At 40.8% G+C, this 16,834-nt stretch overlaps 1 protein-coding gene across 1 annotated transcript in view; it reads left to right on the top strand.

Moving 5' to 3' along the window:
• Positions 1 to 7,391, top strand: part of LOC124775501 (RNA-binding protein 25-like) — a 76,762-nt gene extending 69,371 nt beyond the window's left edge. Inside the window, exon 5 of the mRNA XM_047250333.1 lies at positions 7,315 to 7,391. Coding sequence (XP_047106289.1) covers positions 7,315 to 7,391 — 77 coding nt within the window. The remainder of the gene's footprint in view (positions 1 to 7,314) is intronic.
• The last annotated feature ends 9,443 nt before the right edge of the window (positions 7,392 to 16,834 follow it).

Raw genomic sequence — 16,834 nt, 5'->3', positions numbered from 1 at the left:
TCAATAATACTATAACGACTTTTACTACTAATTTTTCACAAGATAATGAGACCTAGTAAACTTAAAGGATGTAAGTGAAAGATATAAAACACATTTTTGAAAAGTTTTAAAAAATATTTTCAGGATCCAGATCCTGATAATACATCAATAGATCTTTGAAAACTATGTTATTAACTTAATTCAAGAACAGTTAATGAATCATATTTTTTTAAATTTTTTATGGTGGGAACACAGAACCCCCCTTCCTCCCCCTCATTGGTACTACAAGTTACTGAAAACTGCTTGGTATTGCGAGAGTAAAATGTCTTTATTTCGGTTTTTAGATTTCATCTCCGATAAGTATGGGAAATGAAACCTAAATCAGAAACACAGTGGGTCGGTCTTTTATTCTCTTTATGTGCTACAAGAAACCATCACGGAATCGTCTAAAAATATATAAAAAAAGGGCATTTAATCCCACGCGCAGTCGCAAAAGACCAACTTGTCGGACGAGTGACACTATAGCGCTACACCACACAGCACAATTTGTAAGGTTGAGTGGTGTGTGTATGTGGGGGGGGGGGGGGGGGAGGGGAAGGGAGGGAGGAGGAGTGTCGGCTGTGCTCTTACCCGTCTGACAACACAAGGAAAGCGCGTCAGTGGATCGGCCAAAACGCCTACACACATCCAGTTTGTCTGTCCGTTGACATGTCGGTTGCTGCGTGTGTAGGCCCCTTACATGGAACCGTTTCTCTTTCCTTCTCGCATAATGGCACTGTTTCCTTTCCCAGGCAAGAAAAGGGAGATCCAGTCAAAAACGAAGTTGCTAGCGACGAAGCGCAAATAAATCGACCATGCCCTTTGACAGGAACCATCCCGGCATCTACAATTACATTTTTACTCTGCAAGGCACGTTACAGGAGAAGACAGAGGTTTCTTTATGTTACACTTATCAATTGTCCCTTTTCCGGTTCTAGTCGCGAAAAGCTCGCGGAAATAACAGCCATTGTTGGTAAGCCTCCGTGGGAGATGGAATCTCTAGTTATATCTTCAAGATCTTTTTGCAAGACACATGTAGATTGAAGCAATATATTTGTTCACTTTTCTAGACATACGTTCTCTCAACTTTTAACAGTAAACCACACCGTGGTGCAGAACACGTCCTGCAGGGTGTGCCAGTGTAGATGGCTGAGCATCACCGTGTTCTTTCGTGCTAACTAAAAGAAGCTGTAACCAAACCCACTGCTCTTTTTCGGGGATTATTTCCTGTGTTAGTCCTACCTGATACAGATCCATGACTAGCGATCAATATTCAGTTATTGGTCGCACAAAGATTTTTTGGAAGCTGTCTGCCCTGTAGGAGGACTACGTTTCCTGAGGATGCTTCCAATGGATCTCTGTTTGGCGTCTGCCTTAAACGTCCTAGGGTAAACAGAGAAAACCTATATCACGATAGCCGGGCGCGAATTTGAACAGTCATCCTAGTGTGCAGAACACTACAGTAAGATTTAGACTTACACAGTAATATAAATTACGCCCTCACATAGACTGGAATCTGATTACGTAGTAACTACCCTCCAACTTTACTCCTAATATTGCATTGGACAGAATATGCAGTACTACAGTGCAGCTAAAGATTCAAATACTCTACCAGGAAAGAATCTGATTCCACAAATTATTAATGAAGATTAAGTCCATCGTATTGTATTCTCTGCAATGACGATCACGTTATTCGACATCAATAGCCTGTGTTTTTTTTTTTTTTTTTTTTTTTTTTTTTTTTGCAACACCTGAATATCACAAATTACATAAGAGTCGAAAACACAAAATTACGAAACTATAAGAAACTCAACACACACAACCGTCTGTCTGCGTAATCTTATTAAAATGTCTTCGTTTAGTTCCATACAAAATTAGAGAAATTATTTACTCTGTTTTACGGGCACACACATAGAAAATAACCTAAGTAACATTACAGACCTAAGTCATGTACTAATGTAAATTTATGCTAATGAAAGAAACACTGTATTGAATTATAAATCCGTCAGGTGCAATTTACTCACAAACCCTTGTCGTGACATTGGTTGCAGTTGTCCCGCTTCGTTAACTTGTGCTGATTTTCTGGGTAGCTCTTGTCTCAATAAAAGTCCTTCATATCTCCAAACCGGACTGTGTAGTTTACAGGACAGTCAAATCCAACCTTTTGACATTCGTAACCACTGTTTGAAACTAGTTCGTAAATGTTCCACAAGAGGCGCTACCACAGCCCGCATTCTATGTTGCCAACTTTCCAGCCGTTGATACTAATACATGAGTTTAGCGTTCGTAGCAACAGTGTGCGTCGTTTTATTTCTTTCCTGTACATAAGTAGATTATGGATCTTTTAAAAATAGAGCGATACGTACTAATATTCAATTTTACTTGCTGTAGCTTGAGTTGCTGCTTCGTATGCGTAGCAGTATTGTGGCGGACTTTCAGTTTTGCAGTACTATGTGACACAAATTGGTTTACAATAACATTCCACTGTTTATGTTCTTACCTCAATCTAGCTCTCATAGCGCAACATACTTTGGCGTTTATAAATGCACCAAAGTGCGTCACTCGTCACCTCATTATAAACTCTACATAATAATCCATTTTGCAGTAATTTGTTTTCTAATCGTAGTAGCTTCACATTATAAATCTTTTGATAAGAAATTTAAAAAAAAAAATACGACGACCATAAGAATGATAAACGAACTTACATAACAATTCTGTGAATACATTCTGCAGTTTTGCGCAACCGACATTGCGAAAGTAAGGCCCATACTCTGCATAATTTATTTATTTGTTGATAGTCCTGTCAATACAAGGTGGCGCACGAAATGTGTTACCAATTGTTTCTTTCACAATTTACGACGCACATTAGATATCCCGCTGGGATCTCCACAGCTGTACCAGCAGAGCTTGGAAAAACAAATGAGTTCCGAAATGACGTGTAATTCACGATACTGCCGCAAGCAGCAACGGCTGACAATGGAAGACTGACGACACAGCAACGATTGGCAATTGTGTTACTTTTTCATGAAACGAAAAGCCTTGTTGTGACTCAGAGGCGTTTTCGAGAACAGTTTAACACACGATGGGTCCCTTGCAAAAAGACCATCCACAGGTTGTACGATAAATCTGTACAGGAAGGAACAGTATTGGAGGCGAAGCGACCTCGGCCTAAGCCTGTTTGTTCACCGGAGAACATTGAAGCGGTACGAGTTGCTGTACACAGAAGTCCCGGGAAATCGTGTAGAAAGGCAGCAGTGCAACTGGGAATATCCAGACGCTCCGTTCAACACATTCTTAAAAGTGACCTCCATATGTACCCATACAAGATGACCTGTGCACAGAAGCTCACTGAAGAACACACGAAGCAGAGACTACTGTTTGCTCAGTGGGCGGAAAATAGGGAAGAAACTTCAGACGAGGCGCATTTTCATTTAGACGGAGTGGTTAACAAACAAAATGTGCGCTTTTGGGCCACTGAAAACCCACAAGTGCTTCAAAAATGACAACATTATGCTCCGAGGATTACAGCGTGGGCAGCAATTTCCAGTCACGGACTTATTGGACCCTTTTTCTTTGAAGAAAGTGTGAACAGCGAGCGTTATTTGAGCATGCTTCGCAATAAATAGCTTCATTCCACAGCTTCTTGCTACTGCCTTGCCCTTCAACACGCAGTGGTTCATGCAAGATGGAGCAACGCCACATACTGCAAACACTGCGTTGGAGTTTTTACACGACCATTACGACATGCAGATCATTTCACTTAGGTTTCCAGGTCGCTTCAGTGATGGACAAAATTGGCCCTCCAATAGTCCAGACCAATCCATGTGACTTTTTTCTTTGGGGCACCTAAAGGAAAAAATTTTCCCGAAACGTCCACGTGATTTAATGGAGCTCAGAAGACTTATTCTTCAAGCTTGCAGCGAAATTACGGAAGACATGTGCCGTAGGGTAATCACTAACTTCAGTGTTCGTTTGAAGGAAGTTAGGAAACAAAATGGTGGACATATTGAGCATGTGCTGAGTTAGAACAAATCTCCATGGTCGGCTCTTCATTGTAGTATACGTTCCTTTCAGATTGTATTGGCAATAAAGTTTATATTAAAAAACAAAATGGTAACACATTTCGTGCGCCACACTGTATTTGTAATAAATATGTTTCGTGTCCTTTGTGAATCTCATAAAAATCTTAAAGTGTGTACCGCCAGACCCGTACCGAGTTGATACTGCGCCCTTGGCAGAACCGCCAGATGCTCCCACCCCCGGCCCCCTGTAAAAGTACATTCTGCAAATTTTATAACTTTGCAGCCAGGTTTAGAAAAAATAAAACATTTTTTAAAAATATTTGACATATTGAAGCAAAATATTGCACACAACACATTAAATGTACCACTACTAAATTACTAACTACCATTACCCTTACCATTACTAAGTCACTAGTTGCATAAACTTTCTAAAAAGAATTGAAATTAAAACAAAATACGTATTTTACTGTTTGTGGCAGCTGTCATACGTTGATTTTAATGTGGCATATAACAAAGAACAGTTTTGATTTCTTGTCATACAATATTAACCTTTGTACCACAAGGCGGTGTCGGATCCGACACGTCTTGTTCGTTTTCGTTTGCACAGGAGATATACGAGTATATTATATATTTTCTTCCACTTGTATTTATGTATGTATATCGAATGAACGTGATTTATAGGGGTAAAACAATTCTTTTTACCTAAGTGTCGCGTACGACACGGCCGTGTGACATCTATCCAGATATTCCACCTTGTGGCAGCAAGGTTCATAATAAAAATTACTGATTAGAAATGAAAAAGAGTTACAACTAAGGGTTGACAAAATATTTTTGTCCAGGAACTATATTTTTATCACAAGTCTACTTTGCGTTTCCTGGTTTTGAGTGAAGCAAACTCATTGATTATGCCATTGAAGTCAAGTCTAGCACCTGTGTTGTATTCTGTCGACAATATACATAAATTTATTCGTCTGCTTTCACCAATATACGAGAGTAAGCAGTTTTTTTGTCACCTACAGATTGCTGTTAACTCCGATAACAAGTTATGCAGCCACTAGTGAAGTCATACGTATCCTCGAGCCAATTTAAATGTTTGGGTAAACATCTTTTTGAACAAAAAAATGTAAATATGCATACGGGAAGCCGCATCAATGTTCTTCATCGGCTCCTACACTTCGAACTTAGTAACAGAAAAAATAAAACATTATTGAAAAATATTTGACATATTGAAGCAAAATATTGCACACAACACATTAAATGTACCACTACTAAATTACTAACTACCATTACCATTACTGAATCACCATCACCATTACCCTTACCATTACTACGTGCCATATTTTGGCACCAAAATCAGCTGCACAGTTTTCAAGATAAGATTCAGAACTTTAATTTAAGACATCTACTGATAGGAAATTACTGTCTGATGAAACGGTATATACGTGACATCTGTTTTGCTTTTCACTTATTATTCTATCAGGTTTTTTGAAGCATTCTAGTTTAAACAGTTCCGCTCGTCCTCAGTCGACAGAAATCAACAAAAGGCATTCGGTCATATTTGCTTCAGCGTCCATTCGCCGTCGACTGAGTTTAAGACCCTACATCCTACAATGCCTCTATGGGCGAGTTGTACACGCAGCAGCTATGTGACCAAATGCACTGTTGCCACGTTAGCGGTAGACGCAAGGATAGAAGACTGTTAGGAAGCTGTCGTTCCTTTATGATGTTGCTTCTACGAACTGACAATACTGTAGAAATGAGACCGCGACAACAGCGTTCGTTACAGTCGCACGCAGAGGAAAAAGGCTTCATCTGGTTTTTTTTTTTGGTCAGTTGTTACCCTTTGGTAGGTCCTGTCTCTCAGCGCCCTGTGTACTGCCACTTACTTTTATTGTCACCTTAAATAATTCCATTGCCGCTGTTGCCTTACTTCTCTGCCACAACCTAATGAACGTCTTCAAAATGTCACTGCTAATTCTGCCTAGTTTGCCGCGAGTGTGGCAAATATATGTTCACTATACATAAAAAATAACGGTATTTTTTCTGTTTTGTAACTAACCGACGATGCGTTTATAGAGTATGTAATATGACATTGGTATTTGCATATAGTCAGCAAAAATGTCGTATAAATCGAGAGGCAGTACACACACACACACACACACACACACACCGTTCAAAGTTGGAAACAAACACGTCGGAATTCAATCCAAGAGAAGGGTGGGGTGAAGAGGGGTTTGGGGGGGGGGGGGGGCGTCATGACCAATGACCTTGTTCAAATCTGGCCATCCACATTTAGGTTTTTCGAAATTTCCATAAACCGATCCAGGCAAATACCAGGACCATGCTGTTATTTACTGTGTAGCAAAGTCATCAGAAGGTCGAAACCAACTGCAAAGTGATTTAAACAAGATACCTGTACGGAACGATAAGTGACAGTTGTTTCTAAATAATGAAATGTCTGAGGTCATCCCAATGGCCACTAGAAAGAGTCCGCTACATTTCTGTTACATGATAAATCACACGGATGTAAAGGCCGGGAATTCAGTTAAAATAATTAGGGATTACAATTACGAATAACTTACTGGAACGATCTCGCATTGCGTAAAACCCAGGAAAGAAATTCTACGTAGCCGGTGTGGACGTCAAACCACGCCGCTCTGTGCAACGAGAAACAAGTTCTGCCCATTGTCGGTACATCCAAAATGGTTTGCGCTCTTCTTGGACGGCTTTTATCGGCAGCCCCCGGCTCTAGCAAAGGGATGTTACAAGTTTAAATTGTGTATCTGCCTGCGGCATCGTAGCTCCCAAACGAAAGGTCCGATTGTAACGAAGTTTTTTAAAATTGAAAGCTGGTTTACGCGGGATGGTTCTGAGCTATGTTCCTTGAAAGTCTGTTTACCCTTTTAAATTTCATCAGCTAAACTGACCTTCTAAATACCGCACGGCGGCAGAGAGTGCGGCAACACCAGTATTCGCGGAAGTACGTGTTAGTCCTCAGTCCGCTCATTTTCTGTTTATAGGAGTTCCCAGGTTCGTCCTTCCCCCAAATGTTGCAGTGTCTATCCGCTGTTTCCTTGTATAGTCTGCGAGAAACTATCTGTTGGACTGAAAACATCGCACAGGCGGCACTCCGTATCTCGCGCGGTCGATCATGTACGTATCTACTTTGTCCTATCTCCTTTTGCTTTTCCCGTTGTTTGCGCTAACTGTCGCAGCACTCTGCAAATAAGTGCAATGCACATAATTACGTCTTTGCTCCCTTTTGCTTTTCTAGGAATCTGGACAATATACATGATGGAGATATACCTCAAATACTTCGGAGGCCTTCTGAGGACGAAGATGAAGGGTTAGAGCATCCATGCGAATTCGCCAATGAAAGTTAAGTGAAGGAATAAAGTGTGAACATGGATTGCCATCGTAGAGACTCAGAACAATCCGTGGACGAACATTCCAATCCATTAGATGATATTCAAGGCAATGATTACCGTTCTTACAAGGCAATGACTAACCGTTCTTACGTCGGAAAAGATGAGGACACACTTTGGATAAATCAAAAAAACTATAAAACTATTATCAGGCCCGACCCGCGCGGGCAGAAATATTTCATCGGAACTGGAAGCGTTTATGTGATTCATTCCGATTAATATTATACAAGGGAAAGAGATTCTATGTTTACTTCTCCGGAAATAAAAGCTCTTTGTGGAGCTCTGTTCTTGACCGCTCGCAACAAAAGTAGCCGCGTGAATAACCGAAGAGCTTGGAAATGTATTGCTACAGGAATGGTGGCTTGCCGAGATGCGTTTACCTATGACAGATTTATGTTTGTACTGAGAAGCATCAAGTTTGATGACAGGGCGACCAGGGAAATACGAGAGAAGTATGATAAATCAGTAGTTTAGGAAGATATACAGGGACTTTGAAAGTAAGTAAAAACAATTACTCCCTATCAGAATATGTGACCATTGATGAAACATTGCTTCCCTTTCGAGTCGGTGAAGTTTCATCCAATACATGCCTGTCAAGTCGGTGAAGTACGGCCTAAAATTGTATGCCACGTGCGACTGTAGAGCATATGTGCACAGAGTTGAGACACTGCGGCAAACAAAGGAAATGTCCTTACCTTACATTCGGACAAACCGTTCGACATAGTCAAGCGACTGGTTCAGCCGCCTTAGATTCTTACAGAAATGTGACTACCGGTAACTATTACACTAGCTATCCATTGTCGCAGTTTCTTCTGGAGAAAAGTGTTAACATTTCTTGGTACAATGAAAAAGAATAAAAAAGAAATTCCCTCAGACTCCCTGGATCGAAATCTCGAGAAAAGAGCTTTTCGCTATTTCGATTCCGGGACGATTGCACCTTGGTATCCTATATGTCAAAGAAGAAAAAATATGACCTGTTATCTACAACACATGATTGCGAGGAAATAGGCACAGGAACTGGAAAACCTACCCCAATAACCTACCACAACTATACAAAGAGGGGTGTGGATATATATATATATATATCAGGGTGGTCCATTGTTTGTGACCGGGCCAAATATCTCACAAAATAAGCATCAAACGAAAAAACTACAAAGAACGAAGCTTGTCTAGCTTGAAGGTGGAAACCAGATAGCGGTATGGTTGGCCCGCTAGATGGCGCTGCCATAGGTCAAACGGATATCAACTGCGTTTCTTTAAATAGGAACCCCCATTTTTATTACATATTCGTGTAGTACGTAGAGAAATATGAATGTTTTAGTTGGACCACTTTTTTCGCTTTGTGATAGACGGCGCTATAATAGTCACAAACGTGTAAGTACGTGGTATCACGTAGCATTCCGCCAGTGCGGAGGGTATTTGCTTCGTGATTCATTACCCGTGTTAAAATGGACCGTTTACCAATTGCGGAAAAGGCCGATGTCGTGGTGATGTATGGCTATTGTGATCAAAATGCCCAACGGGCGCGCGCTATGTATGCTGCTCGGTATCCCGGACGACATCATCCAAGTGTCCGGACCGTTCGCCGGATAGTTACGTTGTTTAAGGAAACAGGAAGTGTTTAGCCACGTGTGAAACGTCAACCACGACCTGCAACAAATGATGATGCCCAAGTAGGTGTTTTCGCTGCTGTCGCGGCTAATCCGCACATCAGTAGCAGACAAATTGCGCGAGAATCGGTAATCTCAAAAACGTCGGTGTTGAGAATGCTGCATCAACGTCGATTGCACCCGTACCATATTTCAATGCACCAGGAATTGCATTGCGACGACTTTGAACGTCGTGTACAGTTCTGCCACTGGGCACAAGAGAAATTACGGGACGATGACAAATTTTTTGCACGCGTTCTATTTAGCGACGTAGCGTCATTCACCATCAGCGGTAACTTAACCGGCATAATATGCACTATTGGGCAACGGAAAATCCACGATGGCTGCGACAAGTGGAACATCAGCGACCTTGGCGGGTTAATGTATGGTGCGGCATTTTGGGAGGAAGGATAATTGGCCCCCATTTAATCGATGGCAATCTAAATGGTGCAGTGTATGTTGATTTCCTACGTAATTTTCTACCGATGTTACTACAAGATGTTTCACTGCATGACAGAATGGCGATGTACTTCCAACATGATGGATGTCCGGCACATAGCTCGCGTGCGGTTGAAGCGGTATTGAATAGCATATTTCATGAGAAGTGGATTGGTCGTCGAAGTACCATGCCATGGCCCGCACGTTCACCGGATCTGACGTCCCCGGGTTTCTTTCTGTGGGGAAAGTTGAAGAATATTTGCTATCGTGATCCACCGACAACGCCTGACAACATGCATCAGCGCACTGTCAATGCATGTGCGAACAGTACGGAAGGCGAACTACTCGCTGTTGAGAGGAATGTCGTTACACGTATTGCCAAATGCATTGAGGTTGACGGACATCATTTTGAGCATTTATTGCATTAATGTGGTATTTACAGGTAATCACGCTGTAACAGCATGCGTTCTCAGAAATGATAAGTTCACCAAGGTACATGTATCACATTGGAACAATCGACATAAAATGTTCTAACGTAACTGCTTTCTGCATTTTAATTTAAAAAAACTTACCTGTAACCAGCTGTTTGTCTAAAGTTGTGAGCCATATGCTTGTGACTATTACAGCGCCATCTATCACAAAGCGAAAAAAGTGGTCCAACTAAAACATATTTCTTTACGTAATACAAGAATAAGTAATAAAAAATGGGGGTTCCAATTTTAAAAAAACGTAGTTGATATCCGTTTGACCTATGGCAGCGCCATCTAGCGCGCCAACCATAGCGCCATCTGGTTCCCCACTTCAAGCTAGACAAGTTTCGTTGTTTGTAGTTTTTTAGTTTGACGCTATTTCGTAAGATATTTGGCCTGGTCACGATCAATGGACCAATAGGCAAGGGATATATATACTGTTTGGCAAATTCTCAAGTTTATACACTCCCGAGAACCAACTAATACCGAATCGACGAGACTATCAAATGAAAAGAGAGTAGGTCCGTGCCGGGAAGGTGGCCCCCACAAGAATAACAAAGACTGCTGTACATTGTTTGACATGCAAACATTTTGTATTTAAAATCACTCGACACGCCAAGTAGTCTGCGATTGCTATCGTCGAAGAGAAGATGGGGAAGTGGAAGGGTAGAGAGATTGATATTTGGTGTTTTCAAATTTATATATGTTGTAATTTTTAATATCATTAGTTACAGTTAAAATGAGAAATACATGCATATGAATCATACTGTAATTATTCAGTATTATACATTATTAAAAACAACAGTATTGCTACTATAGTATGAAGCATAGTTACGTATTCATTTATCTTCATCCCCTAAATTGGTAACGAAGTTAAAATGAATATTATTTTTCTGTGACGTTTGATGTTCCTATTTTGTACTGACATTTAAAGTAATAATACAAAATAAATTTCCATTATTCACGTCTATGGTCACAATTTTTTTTTGTCGTCAGTCTAGCGGTTCGGTGTATAATGACTATCTTTAGATCTGCAGCAAAATATGGGAAAAACACAAATACACTAGCAGATTGGCTACAGCTTAAAACAATGAAATAGACCATAATGAGAAAATATATATAAATAACAGCATATGCAAGAGTCATCTTGTCAGCAGCACTGCTGTTCAACAGTAGCCACAAAACGTTTATGTTGCAAGTTCGCCATAGACCCGAAGAAAAGGAAATTTATTCTATATTCGGGTCACTGTTTAATTCGCGACTATGCCGCAGCTTGTGATAATAGTGCAAAGATGTACGGATGCTACCATTTTGGAAACGCGGCACCCAGGTCCGCGCGGTATCTCACGAGACTGTGATGCACGCGGTATTTAGAGGGTTAAGTAGAAACTGAAGTCTTCCGCCAGGCGTTCTCTTTATTTGCGCTACACATAAGAGCTATAACAAGTTACGTAATACCATACCGCAGAGCTCAAAAATACCTAAAGAGAACATATGTTCTTTTACGGTTGACCAACAACGATGACTTTTGTCTTTTGAAGACGCCAGTTTCAGCACCTAAAAAGCAGAAAAAGGGTGATTGTGACTCAACTGTAAAAGATAAACATATGCTCTCGGAGACTTTTTTGTAGTTTTCTTCGATGTCTAGCCCACTTTCTTCCGAGATGATTTAGAATCACCGCCACCGCTTATTGCTTATGATATCTAATCTAGTTAAATATATACTAAAACATATTCAATGAATATATGCGTGAATTAAAAAAAGAAACAGGCAAATCGCATAATAGTAAAATACGATGATAGTGTGCATTGCATTTTAATTACTGATAATAACAACAGATGAGAACTGCGAACTATTCTAAACGTAACAATATTTTTAAATAATGAGTACAGTATGGTATGGATTGTATTGTACGGTACAGACTACAACAAAAAACAAAGAAAGGTAAAAAACGGTGATAGTGTTTAATGCATTTTATCACTCATAGTAGCTTCAAGCGAGAATTTCATAGTATTCTAAATGTGAAAATATTTGTAAATAATGAAGTACGACACTTGGGAGTAGAAAATTAGAGCACTGAAGTACTGCTTCTCAGTCTTTGCAGCTCTGGTAAAGCCGAACAGTCATGAGGATTATTAAACAGCTTTCTTTGACTGAGTTCGCAAATAGCACCACCCTGCAAGCTTTTTACGCGAATTTTGCAGAAGTCCTTTAGCCTAAATAAATGACACTTTTTCTACAGTGGTCCCTCGCAACTTATGGATAGTAACAGCCCAACTCAAAATTATGATAAACATTATTGTTTCGATATGTTGCCATACCTTGAACGTTTTAGGGGAGATGAGCAATAACTGACGATGATTTTAAGGGAGATTTAAGGAAGACTTAGTTGTAATAAATTTCAGCTACACAATTACGACACATTTTCTTGGAATGCCCACTTTTTCTCTATTATGTTGTACCCTATCATATCTTGCGGTAGCTCCACAAACCGAGAGAAAGTTTGTAGAATGCAAGAGCATGTAATAAGACTGATTTGTGATGTACATTCAGAAATAAGTGTTACACTCAAAAATGGTTCAAATGGCTCTGAGCACTATGGGACTAACATCTATGGTCATCAGTCCCCTAGAACTTAGAACTACTTAAACCTAACTAACCTAAGGACAGCACACAACACCCAGTCATCACGAGGCAGAGAAAATCCCGCCGGGAATCGAACCCGGGAACCCGGACGCGGGAAGCGAGAACTAAGTGTTACACTCAAATGTTCTAAATATGTTTGTTATGTTATGTTTTCTGGCATGTTCCACACCTATGAGCATCTCCTCATTTTGGCGTCTATGGAATGAAAAAATGAATCTGGTTCAAGCAAAACAATTTATTTCTTTATCTCATATAATATACAAATATAATCACAATGAAATTTAAGAAATTTGCAAATATATAATTATTATGTGTAGCTTACAACTATTTATTTACAGACGCTGCAGAACTCTATAATCTTCTATCTGACTGTGCAAATTTAAAAAACTCTTTGCAGTTATAACCAAATCGATTTCAAGCAAAAGCTCTGACTTCATCTACATCTACATCTACATGATTACTCTGCTATTCACAGTAAGGTGCCTGGCAGACGGTTCAATGAGCCACCTTCAAGCTGTCTCTCTACCGTTCCACTCTGGAAAGGCGTGCGGGAAAAACGAGCACTTAAATTTTTCTGTGCGAGCCCTGATTTCTCTTATTTTATCGTGATGATCATTTCTCCCTATGTAGGTGGGTGTCAACAGAAAGTTTTCGCAATCGGAAGAGAAAACTGATGATTGAAATTTCATGAGAAGATCCTGTCGCGACGAAAAACGCCTTTGTTTTAATGATTGCCACTCCAATTCACGTATCATGTCTGTGGCACTATCTTCCCTGTTACGCGATAATACAAAACAAGACTTAATCAGTCAGCTGCTGTTTCTATGAACAGTCCGCCTATGGGTATTGTTCATAAGAGAAGAAAGTCTTTGGAAGGGTTCGAAATGTTCTTGTATTGTGCGCGACAGTTGAGAAATAAACAATGTAATGGGGGTGTTTAAGCATGAATCTCTCTATAATCATCTTTTGCGAATCCTTGTTACTTCTGTGTGTTATTTGTACCACAGCTGCTGTTCAGTACGAGGCGATTGCATTTGTAGGTTGCCAGTAGCGACTGAGAAACAAGTAAGTATCCCGCCTCTTACGAACACCTAGATGTGTAGGCTACATATTATTTTCCAGGTCCTCGGATTCCCTTGAGTCAAACCGTCTTCTTTTCATAAAAGCACGAAAGGAAGAAAGTCTATATGTGTCGACAATAGTGTTGGATATTATACCAAACTTTTTCTGATCTGTCGGTCAGGGAACTTGAACTATCGATAGTACTTCGCGGAAATAATATTTACAACATTGGTCACAGGATATTGCGGAGATATGGCTTAGCCACCGCCTGAGGGATGTTTCGCAGGAGAGCTTCTGTAAAGTTTGGAATGTAGGAGGCGAGGTCCTGGCAGAAGTAAAGCTGGGAGAACGGGGCGTGAGTCGTGCTTGGGTATCTCAGATGGTAGAGCACTTGCGCGCGAAAGGCAAAGGTCCCGGGTTCGAGTCTCGGTCCGGCACACAGTTTTACTCTGCCAGGAAGTTTCATCAAAGGTCTTGTTTTCTCCCTGACCATTAACTCCTTTCCCAAATTCCTTCTGTTCTCCTTTACTGCTTGAATAACATAGGGAGTAGGCTACAACCCTGTGTCACCTCCTATTCAACTACTGCCACCATTTCATGTCTTTCAGCTCTTATAATTGCACTCTAAGACGCATGAATCTGTCGGAGACTGGAGAAGCAATAAGAGGTGGTGCTCAGTAGGCAGTAGAACAGACGACGGGTGCAGCTTACCGACAATTTTTTATTGGAGGTAATAAGTTTGGTGTAGCAATGTATTACATGGTACCGAAAGATGCCTTGCGTGAGTAATCCTCACTAGCTTAACGTATTTGATGTGGATCCAGCTGGCTGCAGATCCTCGGACAGGTTTCCGTGGTAAACACATTAATCAGAACTATTATAGCTTGTTTGGAAAAAAAAAAGTGGTTCAAATGGCTCTGAGCATTATGGGACTTAACTTCGGAGGTCATCAGTCCTCTAGAACTTAGAACTACTTAACATAACTAACCTAAGGACATCACACACATCCATGCCCGAGCCAGGATTCGAATCTGCGACCGTAGCGGTCGCGCGGTTCCATACTGTAGCGCCTAGAACCGCTCGACCACTTCGGCCGGCGCTTGCTTGCAACTGATTATTGAAATATTTGCGGAGGAAGTAGTTCCAGAATGAATTTCCCCTTCTGCTGCGGCGTGTGACGCTGTTAAGAAACTGTGTACCGGATCGGGATTCAAAACATGTACCGTTTGCCTTTTGCAGGCCATTGTGTGATCGTTTTTCGAAGAGTGTTTATCTAGGAAAGTATGGCGGCGTGCGTTTGAGTTTGGAAGGGGAAAGAGAACTGGTGGGCAGACACTCTTAAGTTATTTTTAAATATATTTTGTATTCCGACAACGTCTTACCTGCTACGTTGTCACTCTGTTAAAAATGTAAACTGCAAACTTTAACGACCGTAAATGTTACACTTGTTAAAATATTCTAAGCTGTTACGCAAGGGTTGAATGTATTTCTTGAAGAAGCACAATGTTTCGTCCCCATCTGTGGAGGACATCTTCAAGGGAGGTTGTAGCTTATTTGGAGGTGTTACACACACTCCGCTTCGTTACTGATGGAGATAACATTTCGTTCGCGAGTGCTTCCTCGAAGAGTCGTGACGTCTCATGTTTTCAAATCTCGAGCGCAGTTGGCCGTTGTCGGCCGCTGTCATCAAATTAGCGCTGTCGCTCCACGATGCAAGACTGGCACACCGTAATCCATATACCAAGCAGTTTCGCACCTTCCTCCTTCCGATGACTGGCGCGTTTAATCATCTCTGTTCTTTCGTGTGCAACCTAACAGCTGAAGAATGGAATGGTGACATGGAAATTTGTGCATGACTGGGACCCGGATTTCCCGCTTATCGCAAGCCATCGCCGTACCATTTGCCTATCCATGCGCGACTCACATCCACGCCCAAAGTTCCATATGTCGTCAACCGTACGTCTACGACCTGTACTCTTACATCCATTATGTATATTCCCGTACACTTCAGACGTTGCACTCCAAAGTCGCTTACCCTACATACGGAATGTTCACAGTGGATGTCCGAGTACAGGTCGCAGACTCTTGTTTGATGACATATGGAAGTCTGGGGGCTGGCCGTGAGTCTTGCACGAGTGCTAATGGACTGTGGGATCCCTATAAATCCTACTTTATTTGGACCCTTACGGATCTGAATATAACCTAAAACCTTCCGCTCCAACAAAGTTAAAAAAGCAACACTAATTAAAACACAAATAGCTAATAAAAGAAAATTTAAAATAAACGTAAATAAATCATAAAGTATCAATACTATTTGTAGAAAAAAATCTACATAAATGAATTCTAAATTCAACTCATTAATCTGTCAAAATAGTAAATTAATTGATATTAATCAATATAGTAAAAAATATTTTAACCGTATGGTCCTTTCGTACTAATATGGATTAATAGCCTTAGGATAGAAACCGATCTGGCTCACGCCGGTCTGAACTCAGATCATGTAAGAATTTAAAGGTCGAACAGACCTAATCACTGCGCTCGCGATAAGCGGGAAAGACGGGTTGGGGTCCCGGTCCGGCACAAATTTTCATTGTCGTTATTCCATTCTATAGCTTCTACAGCTGATGGCAGTCGTTATTCGCAATTGCGAATTCATTTGATGTATTTCGTAACGGCTGTGGTCGCCGCAGTGCCTGTTCCTTTGGACATGCATACATCGTAATCAGAATAACACAGGCGCTGCAATGTTGTATGTGTCATAGTTACATCTAGTGGCAGCCAGGACCTGAGTAATGAAATCAAATGTGATGGTCTTCTGGTTGCAAAATGTGTCTCCCAGAAATTAATCTTGACGCTTATTTATTTTTGTAGTACCCACATACACTTTTTCTCAGCTAGACGGTATCGTGGAAATTGCTGCTTTTTCTAGCGCTCTGAGGGCATTCTTGCCGACCTTAGGTGATCCAGAAACTTTCGGGTGGGGCTGAAAACTACGGCGATATTCTGTTTCTTCAGTATCTTCCCTATGTGGTCAGTAATGTCTATAATGAACTGTAGGAAAATCCTGGTTTTTGCAGACGACAGTTCATCACTGCGATCATCA

This window comes from Schistocerca piceifrons, chromosome 2, assembly GCF_021461385.2.
Source record: "Schistocerca piceifrons isolate TAMUIC-IGC-003096 chromosome 2, iqSchPice1.1, whole genome shotgun sequence".
Lineage (NCBI taxonomy): Eukaryota > Metazoa > Arthropoda > Insecta > Orthoptera > Acrididae > Schistocerca > Schistocerca piceifrons.
This window is presented reverse-complemented; position numbering and strand designations above follow the sequence as displayed.